Below are 19335 nucleotides of genomic sequence, written 5' to 3'. Positions count from 1 at the left end.
TAACAGTTATCAGACCAGTATTCGTATGGCACCCTATGAAGCACTCTATGGGCGTAAATGTCGCACTCCGATCTGTTGGACTGAGTTGCGTGATAGGAAAACGTTGGGACCTGAGTTAGTGCGAGAGACGGAGGACACAGTCAGATTAATCCGTGACCGTCTGAAAGAGGCATTTGATAGGCAGAAATCTTATGCAGATCAAAGAAGGAAGGATATACAGTTTGAAGTGGGAGATCGGGTCTTTTTGAAAGTTTCACCCTGGAAGAAAGTATTAAGATTCGGGCGTAAGGGTAAATTGAGTCCAAGATTTATTGGACCATTTCGTATCTTGAAGAGGGTAGGACCTGTTGCATATCAGCTTGAGTTGCCTTCTGAGCTAAGTCGTATTCATGATGTCTTTTATGTATCAATGTTGAGGAGATACCGTCCAGATCCAGGTCACATTATTCAGGTTGAAGAAGTAGAGCTGAGACCTGATTTGTCATATGAAGAGGAGCCCATTCAGATCTTGGAGAGAGATGAACGAGTTTTTCGGAATAGACGAATTCCAATGGTCAAAGTTCAGTGGAGGAATCGAGGCCCCTCAGAAGCTACTTGGGAGATATTGGAGTCAATGGAGGCTCAGTTTCCTCAACTATTCTCATAAGGTAAATTTCGAGGACGAAATTTCTTGTAGAGGGGGAGAATTGTAACAACCCGATTTTTAAAATAATATTTAATTAAAATTTGAGGGTTTAATTGTGAAAATTGGGACTGAATTGAAAGATTTTAAAACTTGGAGCTTGTTTTAAAGTTAAAGAAAATTCAGGGACCAAGCCCTGAATTTAACCATGGAGTGTCGGCAGACAATTGATATATGCGTGATTTCTGTTTTGAAAAACAGAAATCAATTTCCCAAATCCTCTCCCGAACGCCCAACTTCAAACCTCGATCCAGACGCCGTCCGAATTCCGATCGTTGTTTTGAAATCACCGTTGTGTTCATCATCGAGCGAGGAGCAAAACCTTCAAATTAATTGAAGCGAAACGCGGCCAAACGTCGGGAATTTCCAGTCAAAGTAGCGACGGTTTTGTTAGCTCTATCGCCGAGAAAATCTTAAATTCACCGCTGATCGTTGCTCTGTTTACGACACCTCCCGCACCATCGTGTTCCTTGTGCCGTTCCGAGTTCACCGGTGTCAATCTTGTCCGCCGTAGACGGCGGCGCGTGAGGAGGTGGTGCAGTCAAAGATTCGGCCGATTTGAAATCGAGCTCTCCGCCGTTCAAAAATTTGAACTGATCGTTGTAAGTATCTTGAAATCGCTCAAAATAATTTTTAGAAATTTTTCCGGGATTTTTAGGGTCCCGGAGGACACCTCACGCGCCACACGCGCCGCCGCAGGGCGAGTGGCTGCTGGAAACCGGTTTGACCGGTTTTCAACCGGTTCTGATCGGTTTCAACCGGTTCGAACCGGTTTGACCGGTCTGAATCGGTTTGACCGATCTGACCCGACCCGACCGTTGACCCGACCCGACCGTTGACCCGACCCGACCCGACCCGACCCGACCGTTGACCGTTGACCGTTGACCGTTGACTGTTGACCGTTGACTTTCTTTGACCAAAACTTAAAATGGCTTTGACCGAGCATTAAACGACCGTTAATCTTTTCCGAGTATACCTATCCTGATAGTTTTCGACGTGCCGAATCCGTTTCCGTGGTCTGTTTTGTCAAATTCGAATCCGAAGGTCTCCAAATCTACGGTCAAAGTGGTTGACTTTGACTTTGACCAAGAATCTGAATTTTCAAAAAGTCATACTTTATGTTTTTCGACGTCCTGATTCCGCAGTCCGTTTGGCCAAATTCAGACTCGAAATACCCCAAAATGATAGTCAAACCCGAAAAATGCTTATATACTTAAGAATTCTAGCTTTGAACAATTAAGTAAGATTTGGGGCTGATTAATTATTATTGTTTGAAGGTACAAGAGACTCTCCGGATCGTTCGATAGCTCGACCCAACTCTTCTAGATCAGTTAAACCACGTATACCAGTATTCACTCGTAAGACTCGTAAATTTTATGATTTTAGAGATTTATTTATGTTACCCATTAGTAATATAGTGATATTATAAATTAGGTTCGAAAACTGTAGCAGAGCGTGGTGAAACCAGCAATCAGTAGATCCACGATTTGAACATATTATCGAGGTGTGTTCCCTATTTATTACTGAACTGTTTTATTTGTTTTAATATGTGGTACACTGAATTCTTTGGTTACCGTATTGTTGATGCACCGATTTAATGTGATGATTTATGGATTATGATTGTTATCTGATATTTGTTTTGAAATGGTATATGATTACCATGTTTATGGATTTATGGAATTTATAACACGGTGCAAATGAATTTTTGGAATACGAATTTATAAATTACAGCTCTGATCAAGCTGGAAAATTTTACAGACCTAATGTGACTCTTAGGTAGGCTCTGCGGCCCTGAGATCATTCTCGGGTAGGCCCTGCGGCCCTAAGATGTGTTCTTAGGTAGGCCCCACGGCCCGAAATCTATCTTGGTAGGCTCTCAGGCCCTAAGATGTTCCCTTAGGGTAACGCTTTTTAAAGAGATTTACTGCAGTAAAATTTTATGAGACTTATTGGACTATGATTTGTTTAGTGTACCTATAGTGATTTTATGGTAATATTGGGACACACTGACCCTAGCTCACTTTTCGAAAATATTTTCCCCTTTCAGATACTGTTGGTTAGATACCCTGGATTGAGCACTTGGAGGATCAACATATCTCTTGAAGTATATCTGATTGTAATGTTTTACCTTGCAAGTTGACTTTATTTTGTTGACATGGACCTTATTTTAAAGTATGGGATTTTAATATGATGACATTTTTACTATTACTATTCGGTTTATCGTGATTTGATTTTTAAGATATGTTTTAAATTAATTTATTACTTATTGGTATTATATTTACAAGTTAGGTTTTGATAGTATGATTTATTATAATTTCATGTCATTTATAATGTGATTTTACATTGTTTGAATAACAGTTTCGGAAAAATGTCTTAAAGAATCATAATCTGATCCACTAGACTTAGTCGAAACGCATAGGCCGGGTCTAGGGGGTTACAATAACAGTAGAAATCCCAACTTGGGTATTGAAAATCTACCCATTTTGTGAGTTTCCCAGATCCACTTTTTGCTCTGAAAGCCTGAAGATATGAAGATCGTAGGGATCGTTGTAAGCTAAAATGTATTTTAGCATGAAAATCAAATATTGGCGTTACAAAATGGCAGAAAACATGGAAATCAAATACGAATACGAAAAAAACTAAAGAAAGGGAGGGTTTGGAGTTCAAAAGCTACTAGGAATTGACAGAGAATATATTTTTATCTCTAAGAGTCACATTCTTATAATCTGTGTGGTCTAAATTAATGTTGTAATATTGTTCATTCAGTTAAGTTTGTTAGAATTAAAATTGTGAGCTACTGCATTATATTTTATAATTTAAATTTTATTTAGAAAAAAAATTCGAATTTAGTATGCATTTTATTATAGTTCGAGTAATTTTAATATATATTTAATAATTTTAATAATTTAATTTTAATTGTTAATTTATATTTTAATTTTTAAAATAATTTTATCTTTTTAAAAAAATAAAAAAAGTTTCTAAACTTTTTTAAAAAATTAATTTGACCCTTAAACAAGATCAAAAAACCATTTAGTACATTTGTCATGTCATTAGTTAACGTGGATTCTCACCTTAGCATTATGAATAACTATGTTAGTACTGTGAATTATCATGTCAATACCATAACGTTTAGGGGTGTTCAAACGGGTAATTCAGTTAACCGATCGAACCAAATTATCCAAATTTCATTAACCAATTTTTTTTCACTTTAACCGTTAACTGAACTAATTTTTTTTCTTCAAAAATTTAACTGAATCAAACTAATTTCGATTAACTGAATTAACCGAAATTTATAAATAATATATATTAAATACTTAATATTTAATATTTTGATTTATTCGATTAATTCAGTTAAAATCAAAGTTTAAATACCCTAAAGCATAATAATATATATAATATATTAAATATTTAATAATTTCAATTAATTTGGTTAATTAACCGATTTTAAACCGAATTAACCGAAATCAAAGTTTGAAAAAAATATTAATCGTTAACTGACCAAACCCAAAATTAACCGACCGATTAATCAACCGAAATTTAAGTTCGGTGGGTTAATTCAGTTTTAACCGAACAATAAACACCCGTAGTAACGTTCAACATCATAAAACATTGGTTAAAGGATAATATTGAGTTTGTTTGTTTGTTTGTTTTTTTGAGTTAGATGACCACATTATTTTATTTTCAAAAGTACAAGGGCCTTGTGTGTTTTTTGCCAAAATTCTTTAGTTAGTCATGTGTTGTTTGATAAATCAAGAAATTAAGTATCGAATATATTTATTTTATTCCATAAAAAGTAATCTTGTATTTTTATTTTTCTAAAATTTAATATTATTTAATATGTTTTATATTACTTTTAGATAAAAATTACGGTAAACGCACTGGTAGTCCCTAAATTTTTAAAAACACTTGCAATTTAGTCACCAAACTTTTAAAATTTACATTGAAATCATTAAACTTTTAATTCAATTAAAAACATACATACATATATACTTAAATATTAAAAATATTATTTAACAGTTGAAATTTAAATTTTAATAATTTTAAGATAAAATCAATGATTTAAAAATATGTATGTGCTATATTTATCTTGAAATGAACTTAGAAGTTAGAATAGGAATTTAGAAATCAAATTTAGACATAAAATGAAAGAATATTTAAGGCTTAATATAAAAATAAGGGTCTACATTTTACTTAAAATTGACTTTTGGTGCATAATTTTTCCTGTTAAAAACATGTGTCTATGTTTTATCTGTTAAATTTTTAGGTGTTTACCGTTAAAAAACCATTAAGTGACAAGTGTGTCATGTATGTATTTTTTATTTTTTTAAATAAAATATTATTTAAAAAAAATTAAAAAAATTAAACGTGACGAGTGTCACTTAACGGTAAACATTTAAAAGTGTGACGGAAAAAATATTAAACATCTATTTTTGATAAAAAAAAACTCTTTAAACATCAAAACTCAATTTTAAGTATAATTTAAACACTTGTTTTTATATTAATTCGATATTTTAATAATGGATGAAAACATGAGAACGAAACGAATGTATTAATATTGGGCCTTAATTTCGGCCCTTTATATTTCCCTCCATTATTTTTCACATTCAATCATTTTTATTCCGCGATTTTCTCTCTCCCCAAACACATTCCCAAAAAAGAAAAAAAAAAAAGAGAGCAGTTTAAGCCAAAGAGAAGACAAATGGCCGATCAGCTCACCGATGATCAGATCTCTGAGTTCAAAGAGGCCTTTAGCCTATTTGACAAGGATGGCGATGGTTTCTTCTCTTCTCATCCCTCTCTTTTATTGCTATTTCTTAATTTTTTCATTTTTTAAAGGATTTTCTTTGTTCGATTCGTCTCCGGTTCGTTGATATATGCGGATATGCCCCTTTACGTTTTTATGTTTCATTTTTTTTTTTAAAAATATTACCGATCCTTTTCTTTTATGATTTGAATGATGTAGCGAATCTAGGGTTCCTATTTACGAATTTATATTTCTTCTTGATTTTTTTATTTCATTTCTTTGATTTTGAATGTTCTGGCTGCTAATTTTGATTGCTTTAAAATTTCCCCCTTGTTCATCATGATAATAATTCGTCTTCATGTTTTGATTGTTAGGCTTATATATTTTATAGATGCAAGCATGCCTGCATAGACCATCATTTTTTGTTATTCGTTGCATATATATTTTAAATGATGCATTTCAATTGTGTAAATTCTAATCTAATTAGCAAAGTTCCATGGATTTTGGATGTGATTCCCTATGATTAAAACGTTCATTTTCAACCTATTTTGGGATTCAGGATCCTTGCTAGTATTTTTTTTGGAATTGCATATATGTGGTAAAGCCATAGGCTCATGGTTCCATCCTTAAATTTTTGAGTAGATATAATCTCGTATCGAAATATGCTTGGTGGGTTTTGTTATGTAATGAAATCTTGTTTTGAATAATTCAGTTTATATTGGGAAAATGATCACGATCCTCTTCTGTTCTGTTTGTCTATGTATATTTATTCCTTAAATGCTTAAGCTACACTTTAGAAAAGTTTGAAAATCATCAACTTGCAAGTTTTTACATGAAATAGTGTCACACCCTTGTGTTTTCTAAAGGTGATGTTACACTATTTTGCTTGCTTGTTTTCTAGTCAAATCTACTTGATTGTGTTTATTATTCGTACCCAATATTGTTGCTTAATTGTGTTGCATTTATTTTTCAACCTTGTGGCAGGTTGCATTACTACTAAGGAACTGGGGACTGTGATGCGATCACTTGGGCAGAACCCTACTGAAGCCGAACTGCAAGATATGATTAATGAAGTCGATGCTGATGGAAATGGGACCATCGATTTTCCTGAATTCCTTAACCTGATGGCAAGGAAGATGAAGGATACCGACTCTGAGGAGGAACTTAAAGAAGCTTTCAGGGTGTTCGACAAAGACCAAAATGGTTTCATATCTGCTGCTGAGCTACGCCATGTCATGACAAATCTTGGTGAGAAGCTTACAGATGAGGAGGTCGATGAAATGATTCGTGAAGCCGATGTTGATGGCGACGGGCAGATCAACTACGAGGAGTTTGTTAAAGTCATGATGGCCAAGTAAGGTTCTCACCAACCATTACTAAGTTTCAAAATTTGATAAAAATGAACGGCGCAGACAAGTTTGTTAAGACTTGTATTTCTGAATAGGAACTTATATGTTTTTAATTTATTAGCTTTTGTTATTTGGTTGTATCTGTTTGTTGCTTAAATTATTATACAGACCGTACCTTAGTATCATTCTTATTTGCTCTGTTTTTTTTGCTAAGTAGTTGTTAGTGTTCTTTTTTCTTTTTGATTGGTTTCATGAAACCTTAAACAATTTGGAAGATGTATGTTTTTGCCCATCTGGAAATTACTGTATTTGAAATCTTACACTATCTATTAACGTGGATACAAGCACGATGGATACATGATTTTATATTAGAGGGACGAACTTATAAAATATTAAGAGAATGAACTTATAAAATTTTAGGAGAAGAAATAATATAAAAAAATATTTAAATTTTGTTAGTCCCTTGATCCATCCCCGTATGCAAGTTAAGAAAAAAGGAAAAATATATAGTAAACTCTTAGGGGGTGTTTGGATCAAGGAATGTGGGATTTCCATGGGAATGAAATTCATATTCCCATGTTTGGTTGGTAAAGAATCTCATTCCCGATAATGTTTTATTATCAATAGTAGATTTTTTGGGGTATATTACCGGGAATATCATTACCTCCCTTTCCTTAGGTATTGTTGGATTACCAGCGTTTTAGATTAAAATGTTTTTAAATTATTTTTTTTCAAAATATCATTATTCTGTCATTGAATAATAAAAATTCTACGAATGTTAAATTATAAATTTATCCTTAAACTATTTTAGATTTACAAAAATAATCTATAATTAAAATTTTAAATAAAGTTTGGGGGTTAAAATAAAATTTTACCATTTTATTAAATCTTTTTAAATTTTCAATTTTGTAAATATATATATAAATTTGGTCAAATATACATTCCAATAATCTTTTATTCCTTTAACCAAATACGGTAATCTTATATTCTTGTTAAACCAACCAAACATAAAATACAACATTACTAGTAATCCTATTCCCTGGTAATCTTACATTTTCACCGGTAATCTTACATTCCGTGAACCAAACGCACTTTTATTTGGTTGGCAAGGAGAGTAGCTAAATGCCCAAGATAAATGCATTATTATTTTTTTCATGATATAATTACTGATATTTGATCTATTAATTAATTAATCTGAGTTAAATATTATAAAGTGAGGTGATCCTCTTAATCTAATTTACTCTATTTACACTTGGATACATGTAATTTTGGTGGGGTTCATGAGTTCCCTCGACCAAGTACTTGGTTGCTTAAATAAATGCTATTTCCAATGACACAAGCTGTGTGTTGTAACCTTTTTTAGGAATATTTTTTTCTCAATAATTGTATGGCAAAGGACATAACAGCTAGCAACAGTCATGAGCCTTGATTATGCATCTGTGACTTGACATTTGGCTAACGAAGTAATCTAGCCAAGTGTTCAATGATTAGAATAAATAAATATGAACAATTTTTTTACGAACAAAGGTATGTTCGAATCATTTACATTCACAAATAAGCTTGTTTATAAGATCGTTTATGGTTTCTTTTAATTTTTCATATTTTAAATATTGGTTAATATAAAGACTAAGTTAAACATAAACTAAACTTTGGATCTCAAAATATGAAGTCTAGGACTACTATCGTAGTTTCACCACTTTTATTTGACTTGAAAATAATTGGATTAAAAGAGTGTTCTGATTACTCAACATTGCTAACGTTAAACAAATATGTCCGTAAATACTTAACGAACAAACACAAATACGATAATGAAATTTTAAACAAAGAATCAAGAACGAACACTATTAAAAATAAATAAACGAACACAAACATAGTTTTATTTATTCAAAATTAATTCATTTACACATCTATAGACAAATGCAAGCGCCTTACAAATTCAATAACAACTTTCCATATTATATTTATAAAAATATAATCATATGAAAGACTTACAGTTTCCATCGAGATGTGAATGCATTAACAACCAACTCCTTCCCTAATCAAAGAAAAAACAACAAAATATCATTTCAAAAATACGACGGAATATTATTCCAGCTCTGTCAGATTATTTTCTCATCTGAAAGCTTGCGAGACGACATTACGGTGGCCTCCGAACTCAGTTACCACTCGCCAGTTTGGTACGGACGAGCTTCGCAGCAGCTACCATGTTGCGAAGGGCAGGCTCCACCTCGGAGTATTTCCTTGTCTTAAGCCCACAATCGGGATTGACCCACAGAACCTTGCTATCCAGGACCTCAAGCATCTTGTTGATACTATCAGCAACTTCTTCGGTCGATGGGATCCGAGGAGAATGAATGTCATAAACACCTGGACCAATTCCGGAGTCATATTTGACTCCCTCTTGGAAGACAAGCTTTTCATCGGATTTCGAGTTCTCAATGGCGATCACATCAGCATCCATGTTTATAATTGCGTTAATGATGTCGTTGAAGTTCGAGTAGCACATGTGGGTGTGAATCTGCCCAAAATATGTTTTGCAGTGTCACGTTCAGAAAACAAACCAAAGCATTTTATAGATAAACATACCATATCCAATTCTATTAACAAATTCCACTAAGGTTCTATAAAGGAAAGCAAATACCAATTCAGTTGTCATTTCGAGTTCTTCGAAGAATCACTTTTTTAGAAACGTTAACAACTAACTACCAAATCTTTTAGTCTTGCTTCTTGTGACATATCATAAATGTTTATAAGACCAATGACATAAAAAGGTTACGGTTTAAGAAACCGGTTCGTTGATGGCTCAGTTACTAAATAAGAGGTTAGGGATTGGAAACCTGAGTAGTGTCTTTGATGCCACAGTTAGTAATCCGGAAGGATTGAACAGCCCATTCCAGATAGAACGGCTGCTCGGATTTCCTAAGAGGCAAACCCTCTCTTAATGCAGCTTCATCAATCTGGATAACAGAAATGTCTGCCCTCTCAAGATCCTTGACCTCGTCCTTAATGGCTAAGGCGATATGGTAGCATGTTTCATGCCTAAGAACAGGCAGCAATACTGAATTAAAGAAAAGAAAATACAAAATCTTGCGTTACAAACGATGTTGGATTTACTCACCTCTCCTGGTCGTTTCTCACAGAGGACCAGTTCAAGATCGTAACAGGGCCAGTAAGCATTCCTTTCATGGGTCTTCTAGTCATACCCTCAGCCATTGTAGACCAAAAGACAGTCATGGCCCTGGTGCGGCTCACATCACCATATATAATAGGAGGCTTGACACAGCGGGATCCATATGATTGAACCCATCCATTCACAGTGAAGGCAAAACCGGACAATTGCTCACCAAAGTACTCAACCATGTCATTTCTCTGCATCGACAATGACAGGTTCAAACTTTATTCCAATAATAAGGTTAAAGCATATGCATACCTAACCATTGTAATCAAGAAAAAAACTCACCTCTGGCTCTCCATGCACCAAAACATCAATACCAACTTCTTCCTGGAGCTTGACAACGTTTTTAATTTCCTCCTTCATGGCATTGACATAATCATAGTCATTGATCCTACAAGTATATGACATAGAGAACAGGTTATATATGCAACAAAAACAAAAACTTGAAAGGGATATAGACCAAAAGCACATAACCTCACTTTTTAGCCTTGTACTCACGACGCAATTTTCAAATTTCACCAGTTTAGGGGAAAGATCCAATAGTGGTGGTAGGAAGAATTGGTAGATTCAACTTCTTCTGCTGAGCAGCCAGTCTAGCACTTACACTTGTGGCACGGCGGTGATCAGAATCCTTCAAGGCAGCAACCTATACAGAAAGGACTGGTATGTAAATAAAAAGAAGGTTGGAAGGTCAGATTAGACCATTTAAGAAATCAATGAATAATGACTTTCTCTTGAAGCTACATACAGCCTTCTGCACATTATCATTTTTCACTCTAGGAGAGGATCTTCTTGAAGCATGAGATGTAGCATTGGAAGCAAAAAAGATAAGATGCTAGGCCATATCACTAGATATCGAGATCATACACAACATATTTTGAAGCTACAGAGCATTGTCATTTGTCTGCCTAGGCGATTGACAATCAAGAGCAAAAGAGTAGAGAAAGGTGCAAACCTGCAGGTTGAGAGGTCATTAGTGGCTTAAACATATGGTTTCTATATCAATAGTTGGTGATCAACACTTAAAACTTGCAACAGTTACCATTTACTCAGCAAAACTAGAAAGAAATACCTGATCCTTTTGCCCAACCTATGCTTTGGCCAAGGCATTTACTTCGACTACTTTTTGTGCCGCAAATGCAAGCCAGGACTTGATCTCTTTTCCCAACTTAGTTTCATTCCCAAGGTCCACCGCAGTGTGGAGGAGAGAGCATGATGTAGAGACCACAACTTTCTGTCAGAGTGCAAACAAGAATTGTTCTCAACTTTCAGTAAATTGCATACTGAAATTCCAAGTAGAAAGATTATACGAATCCATATATACCTTTGCCAACAATATCCTCAAGAACCTGCAGTATACAAAGTGAAGCAGCAAGATCATTAGCCCAAACGTTTCTTCCGTCAACCACTCCAGCACACAAATATTTATCAGAAGGAAACCCACTCTTTAACAAGTTAATTGTTCTTGTTCCACGGACTAGATCAAATCTAAAACCAGCTACAGATTTTAATGAAGTAAGTGCCTTGTACGTCTGGACAGGAAAGTCAGCAAAGTAAGTTTCAATAAGAACATTCAAGCCAGAAAAAGATGACTCTAGCTCTGAGTAGGCATTTGTAAATGTTTGCAGTTGAAGCACTTCAAGATCCATCACAAGGCCAGGTTCATCAAACTGAATCCATGTTGCACCAGCTTCCTTTAGCTCAGCAACAACTTCTCTGACAAGTAACAATTATTAGAAAGCACTTAAGACAATATGCCTGCACCAATTTCAGAATAGCTTAGTTGGATAATTTGCAGATTAATAAAGAGAAAGCAAACGTATCAGTGCCTTACTTGTAAACGGGAACAATCTTTTCAATTAAAGAAAGAAGAGAGAAGGATTTATCCACGCCCTTAGCTGGTTTTGATAACAATATGTAAGATAAAGGGCCTAAAAGGACAGGGACAGTGTCAATTCCGAGCTGCACGTAAAAAATGCCAAGAAAATTTAACAATTCAACAAATATAGTTAGGTAGAGAATTTAATTTTTCCAACACCATCAGTAAAGCAAGGGAAAAAAGGCTAAAGCATCTTGTCAAAACAAATAAGCAATATCCCCAAGTAAAAACACTGCAAAGTCCTAAGAGGTCATTATCATTTGTCGATATGGATGTCATATGATGGAGCTAAAACAACATTCCTCTTAAATCACAACTTTCATCTGCATAGCTGATACCATAAAAGTAAAGCCATGAGGTCTGAATCAATGGGTGTCAATCCCACTCTGATATATGAAATCCATTTAAAAAAATTACTGAATTATCTGAAGCTTCAAACATGTAAAAGATGCACATGAAAAAATGGATTTACGCAAAGTACGATTTAGCTAAATTCTAATCTTCCTGGTTTAAATTTTGGGACTTGTTTATATAGTCTTCCACCATAGAGCCTCAAAGGTACAAAAGTTTTAGAGAATAAATATGTCAACTCTCAGATATAGTTTGTCCTTGGAGCACTCTTTTTACAATAAAACAACTATCACAAAAATTATACAAGCTTTAGCATTTTTTACAAAAGGAAAATAATGCGGCATTCCTTCAATTGTTAACGGTGTTACTGTTATGAAGCAAGCAGAAAAAGATAAAAATTTGACAGCCTAGGATAATGAACCAAAATTTAATATAAGAAATTCCATGTTATCTAAACAAATATTAGTAAAGCAAAAAGAGCAAATCAGGAAAAGGTTAGCATGAGAAAGCAGCAAACTCACAGCTTTGGCCTCCTTGTATTCCTCAACAGCCTTGTGAGATGCATAGGAGAACTTGACATCCGGCCCCAATTCCGGGACAATATAGTGACCTCAAAAATGAAAAATATCATTGATTTCATCACATATAAGACATTTTGGTTTGCAAAAAAATTACCAGCTACAAAGTATTCTCACTTACTAATTGGTGTCAAACCACTTGGTCATTTCCATAGCAGGTGAAGAGGCATTACCCCTAGCCATCAAGAAATATACCTCGAAACCAATCTCACCACCATTCCATGCATATCTAGGAGGGACTGCACCTAGAATCGCTGTGGTGTCCAATACATGATCGTAGTATGAAAATCTGTTGCTAGGAATAAACTTGATTCCAACCTCAGCCATTTGCTTCCAGATGGATGCCCTGAGATCAGACGCTGCCTGTTTCAAATCCTCCGCGCCGCTTTTACCTTCCCAGAAAGATTCCAATGCAAACTTCAACTCCCTCTTGGGTCCCATTCGAGGGTAACCGACAATGTGGGATGTCATTGCTCTGTTTCAGGAATACAGAATTATCATCAAGATTTCAAATTCAGGTAAAATCAAACAAACAATGGATGATGTAACCCCCTTAACCGATGCAGGTAACCAGATCCGATCCGGGGTGTCACGTTTGGGCCACCGGAGCGACCCATTGTAAAAATAGCGGAAAATTTAAAACTTTATTGAAACGTGTAACTTATAAAATCAGTTTTTACTATTTAAAAATAAAACAGATTTTCAGACTCATATATATAAATCAAAATACAATTACATGCCCCCTAATCACATGTACCATACTCTGCAACATCGCCGGAAGAACTCCCTTACTGAAGTCGATAGATGCACTGGTACAATTCTTTTAACCTGAAAAAGTGAGTAATAGAGTGAGCTTCGAAAAGCTCAGTAATACAGAATTACCAGATGATGCTGAAAAACGTGCAGATACAGATAAACATATTTTCCTTATTGGTTCAGATATTTACAGATCTTTATGTTTAGCAGATATCCTACGGATATTCCAGGTAGTAACAAATAGTATTCATTTCAGATGGAAATATTTCGGATGTCTAGGTTCAGGAGATCAGAATAGGTTTTCTAGTATGTTCCCATAAAACCAGTAAAAAGATATATATATATATATATATATATATATATTTAAAGCATATATATATACACCCCCATCCTTTCACAATCTGTTTGTGTAGGTTCCCCGGAACCATACACCCCGCACAACCAGTAATAGTAAGGCCCTGAGCACACAGCCGAGGAGCCTGCAGTAATCTTCCTCCAACAATAAACCCCCCAGATAAAACATTTCTCCATTGGTAAACGGAGATATCAGAAATCAAAACAGAATTCATATCAGATATCAGAACATAATCCATATCAGAATCAGAACAGAATTCATGTAACGTATCAGAACATAATTCAATTAGGAAATCAGATAAAATATTTATATAATTAGGGAACACACCAGAGTTTACATGTATTATTTAGAGGTACTGTATCATGCAGAGAAACACAGTTATTCAGTATGCCGATAGAATATCGGAATTCAGAATCACTATTGGAATAGTTCAATAACTGACAAAATCATCAATTATTCAGAATATGACTTGAGCTATAAGGAAGAAATGAAGATTCAGGACATTTACAATCTATGTCGATTGATCGGATTATCAAACAACTCCTAAATGAATAGCTCCCAAAATTAATGCTTGTCGATTGATCAATTCATTGTTCTTCCAGGGTATTTACTCTTTAATACCACAAACTCTTGTCCATAGATCATTTTCGGAATCATCACTGAATAGATCTTCTAATGTCTTTATTTTATTTTTACGCTTCCAATATATCATAAAATACTGACGTGCTTGATTTGTAGTTCATGATCTAGAAGAACAATACATTGTGTATGTTCATTAACGTTTCCAGACTCATTCACATCACTTACTTAATCCTTAGTGCTTGAGGTTGCTTAGTTCATTTAGCATTCAAATCTATTCCAGTTACTTCGGAATTTTCCAGAGTAATTCCGTACGTTTCTGAATTTCATATACATATTGTACTTCCGTTCAGTTCAGTTTGGTCTTCGTGGTTGATTTGTCGAACAAATATCCAATTCTTAGTACCGAATGAAATCTAGAGTTGAACTGAGCTGAATACTTCCAAAATTATCATTGAGCTAAACTTGAGTAGACGAACATGCATTCAAGTAATATCTATGTCGTTCAGGTACTGACATATTATTAAGGTTGATCGGCTCACTTAAGTTATGTTCCATAACTTTTAAAGGTAGTCCAATACCTATGCTTATTTGGAATCCTTAATTAATCCAATGTATTTGCTTGGTATAGGTCATGAGGGTATTTTGGTAATTTTGGTGTTTAGTTTTATTCCATTCATTTCAGAGCTCGAGGGTATCCAATCATTCCTGAGCTTGGTGATATTCTTGGGTCAATTCCATTACAAGGGTATTTTGATCTACGGTATTTCAATCTTTTCCTTCCATCCGGTCTTATTATTTAATTAAATATTATCATTTACTTTAGTCCTTTCGAATAATTCTGACAGCAAAATACCCCCATTAAATTATTCTTCAAGTATTTACTCATTATTCGAATATTTTCGAGTCAAGTGTCTTCTCAAATTTTACAAACGGAATATCATGAATTTTCTGTACAAAGACAGGATCTTAACAATTAAATTCTTACTTAATCGAGTTAAGTACAAATCCTCAAAGTACTTTCTCATTCAAGGTCAATTCAGACTATTTTATCTCTCAAGAGCATTTTCGTAATTTCTTAACCAGATAATTTCGATATTAGCTCTTAACGAAAATAATTATAATTTAAAGATCCTATGGTTAATTGCTTTCTCCAACATTCTCTAATCTTGAAAAGATTCCTTAACAGACTTCTAGCATCTTGCTCAACTCCTCTTGGGTTAAAACCCGGTTATCCAAAATATCCAAGTAAAACTAACATTTCTTATGCACCTCAATATTTTTTTATCAGATCAATATGTCTGTAAAAACCTCTTATCCAACTTCCATATTCCAATATTGTCTTTTCATAACACAAGGGTATTTTCGTAATTTTACCCTACCGGAGTATTCTCATAATTTCTCATCCAAATACCTTTAACATTTAACCTTTGATGAAATAAATTATAAGTTACAGATCCAGGTTGATTTCTTTATCACTAAGCACATAACTTGTAATTTAATTCTAACAATCCCTTAATTTCTTATAAAAGTCATCTGAACCATAATCAATTACTGAACCTTTTTACCGTATTCAGATCGAGTGTAGAACTTCATTAATTACACATATGAGACCAAACATTTCCATTCATGCATTTACCAATACCAACATGTTCTATAAAGCATAAAGAGGTAGTAAAGTATTACCTCGATTTCCGTGCAATACTGATCGACCATAAAAATTCCATTCGAATGCCTTTGATCTTCAATTCAACTTCCAATAATACCTCAGATACATATCAACATAAATTATATCAGAAACGGAGCTTAATTGCGATAAACGGATCGAATCGGGTGATAAATCAGTGAAAGATGGCTTACCGGGTTCAATTTTGGCGAAACGGACTTCGGATTCGGATTCAGGACGTCGAAAGCATAACATATGACTTTTCAGAAATTTGGAATTTTCTGTCAAAATCAAAGTCAACGGGTTTGACCGGCAATTTCGAGACCTTCGGGTTCGAATTTCGAAAAACGGACAGCGGAATCGGATTTGGAACGTCGAAAAATGTCAGGATAGGTATACTTGGTCGAAGTCAAAGGTCGTTTAATGCCCGGTCAAAGCTGGTCAAAGTTTTGGTCAACGGTGGGCAACGGGTCAACGGTCAACGGGTCGGGTCAACGGGGGTCGGGTCGGGTGTGCCCGGTCAAACCGGTCAAAACAGTTCCAAAACCGGTCAAATCGGTCACTTTTTCCTTCCCCACGCGCAATGGCGGCGCGTGGGGGAGCGTGAACAGTGCTAAAATCCCGGAAAAAATTCTAAAAATTATTTTTAAGCGATTTTGAGATACTTACAAAGCTCGGTTCACAATTTTGAACGGCGGAGAGCTCGATTTCAACAAATCGGAAACTTTGACCGCTTCACCTCCTCACGCGCCGCCGTCGACGGAGACCAAGGATGACACCGGCAAACTCGGAACGATGCAACGAACACGATGGTGCGGGAGGTGTCGTAAACGGATGACCCGATCGTCGTGAATCGATGAAAAACCAACTAAAACCGAGTTATTACCGACGATACTTCCGACTGAAATTCACGACAAACGGCGATGATTCACGACGAAAGGTTTGAGGGGTTTTGTTCCTCGGTTGACAACGAACACAATGGTGGTTTCGGTTCGTCGTTTGGAGGTCGGACGGCGAGTAGATCGGAGTTGGAAGTTGGGTTGTTGGAGAGGGGAAAACTGGAAAATTTCCAGAAAACATACGGGGAGAGATTTATAATTCTCTCCAAAATAAAAATGGCTAAATCATGAGTTTAGCCACTGAATTTCCTACACTTCTTAAAACGGTCTGTCAACTTTGAAATCTTATAATTTAATCCCCGATTTCTTCAAAAAAATACCAATTAAATTCATCACTTTATAATTTCTTAAATTTAACCCCTAAATTGGGGTGTTACAAATGATTTTCATCAAAATGAGTCACTTAAAAATATATTTAAATTCTTATTGAAGCATAACATAAACCAGTTAAAATTAAGAATCTATTTGTTTTTTTTACCTCAATCAAATGGACAATTGTGGGATAGGGTATTTAAATCCAACTATTCCAATAGGGGCGATACAAACATCTATTATAGCGCCAAATACTCTCAGGTCAAGGTGCCCGTTAAGGTTGACAGTTTTATTTGCCAAGAGCAGTGATTGGAAGTAGCAGATTTTAACATTGAAGGGAATATGAAAATACAAATTCAAATGCACGCAATTATATACGAGACAGAAAAAGGTAAAACAAAAAGAAAAGAGAAGGAACCCACATGCTAATGTGTTTGGTTACTCGGAAATGAAAAGAAAATCAGCGGTGATAGTGGGAAATTATAAACAGATTTTAAGATCCTAAAAAAAGGGAATTCAAAACCTTTTGTGTGCGAAATTTCATTCAACAGAACAGAACCACAAAAAGCTAAAAAAATCCAAATTTTAGGAAACGAAAAAAGGGTTACCTGATGGAGAAAGAAGGGAGAGAGAGAGGCGATGAGGGGTAAATCTAATGGGGGGTTTATGGAGACGAGAAGAGAAGGGGGAGAGTGAGTGAGGAACACTGAGTTGGCCCATTAACAACCACCTTCTCCCTTCTCCCTTCTCCCCTCTCCCCTCTCCCCTCTCCCCTCTCCCCTCGCTATTGCTATTGCTATTGCTATTGCTGTTGTTTTTCCCTTCATTTTTTGATAGAAGGATGCTTTTCCCTTCATTTTTGGATGGAGGGAAGCTTATACTATATAATTCCATATTTGATTTTTTAAAGGACAGAGATAGATATCATTATTAATTTATTTATAAAATATATTTTAAAAATATTTATATTTATTTATAGTATAATTATTAATATTTATATTTGATTATTTTATATTAAAAATAAAAAATATTTTAGTTAAGGTAATTAATCTAGGGCAAATTACACGGGTGACCACTAAACTATAACTTTTTATCATTTTAACCACTAATGTTTCGATTCGAACAATCAGACCACCTAACTATTTAAATTATTCAATCAAGTCACTAGGCATTAATTTTTAACGGATGTACTGATGTGACAGTTAATAAATTTGACAATTATATATTTAGTCTTTAATATTTACACATTTGATCAATTTAGTCACTATTTTAATTCAATTAAATAAATTTAACCCTCCAATCTGGAGGTATAGCATGTCACTATATGATTGGAGGGTGAATTTAATTAATAATTAAAAATAAAACTAAATTTAATTTTTTTTAATTTTTTACAATTATTTTTAAATAATAATATATAAATCATATTAAAATAAAATTATAGTAAAATTATTTAGAGAATGCAAATTACAAAATAAAAATAATTTAATTTAATTTAAAAATAAAAATATTAAACTCATTTTTTGTAAATAATTTAATTTAATTTAAAATGATTTTAATATTTTAATATTTAAATTAAATTATTTTTATTTTGTGATTTAGATTCTCTAAATAATTTTAATACAATTTTATTTTTAATATAATTTATATATTATTATTTAAAAATAATTATAAAGAATTTAAATAAAAATATTACTTGTTATGTATTACATTAACTATAATTTAATATATATATATATATAATTTATTTATTAGATTTATATATATATATGAAATAATTTCAAGCACAACTTGTACAACACTGTACAATCATACTCAAATTGGATGGCTTTGCTGGCTAGTATAGTGGCAAAGGCTTTTCTCCAATGAGCCAATGGGTCATTGGTTTGAATCCCCTTAGGGTGCGTTTGGTTAACAGAATGTAAGATTACCTCCGGGAATAGGATTACCGGAATGTAACATTACCTAACACATTACTGGGAATATTACATTTGTAACATCCCAAAAAGTGGG

At 34.2% G+C, this 19335-nt stretch overlaps 1 protein-coding gene and 1 pseudogene across 1 annotated transcript; one reads left to right on the top strand and one right to left on the bottom strand.

Annotated features, from left to right (window-relative positions):
* The first annotated feature begins 5287 nt into the window (after positions 1 to 5287).
* On the top strand, positions 5288 to 6981 carry LOC120145742 (calmodulin-7). The gene is made up of 2 exons (XM_039159497.1): positions 5288 to 5457; positions 6411 to 6981. The coding sequence occupies exons 1-2, from the start codon at positions 5382 to 5384 to the stop codon at positions 6782 to 6784; spliced, it is 450 nt and encodes a 149-aa protein (XP_039015428.1). The 5' UTR covers positions 5288 to 5381; the 3' UTR covers positions 6785 to 6981.
* Positions 6982 to 8805: 1824 nt separating this feature from the next.
* Positions 8806 to 18077, bottom strand: LOC120144987 (annotated as a pseudogene).
* Between the last annotated feature and the right edge of the window lie 1258 nt (positions 18078 to 19335).

The sequence above is a fragment of the Hibiscus syriacus genome, unplaced genomic scaffold, assembly GCF_006381635.1.
Source record: "Hibiscus syriacus cultivar Baekdansim isolate YM2019G1 unplaced genomic scaffold, ASM638163v2 tig00110893_pilon, whole genome shotgun sequence".
In the NCBI taxonomy this organism is placed as follows: Eukaryota; Viridiplantae; Streptophyta; class Magnoliopsida; order Malvales; family Malvaceae; genus Hibiscus; species Hibiscus syriacus.
This window is presented reverse-complemented; position numbering and strand designations above follow the sequence as displayed.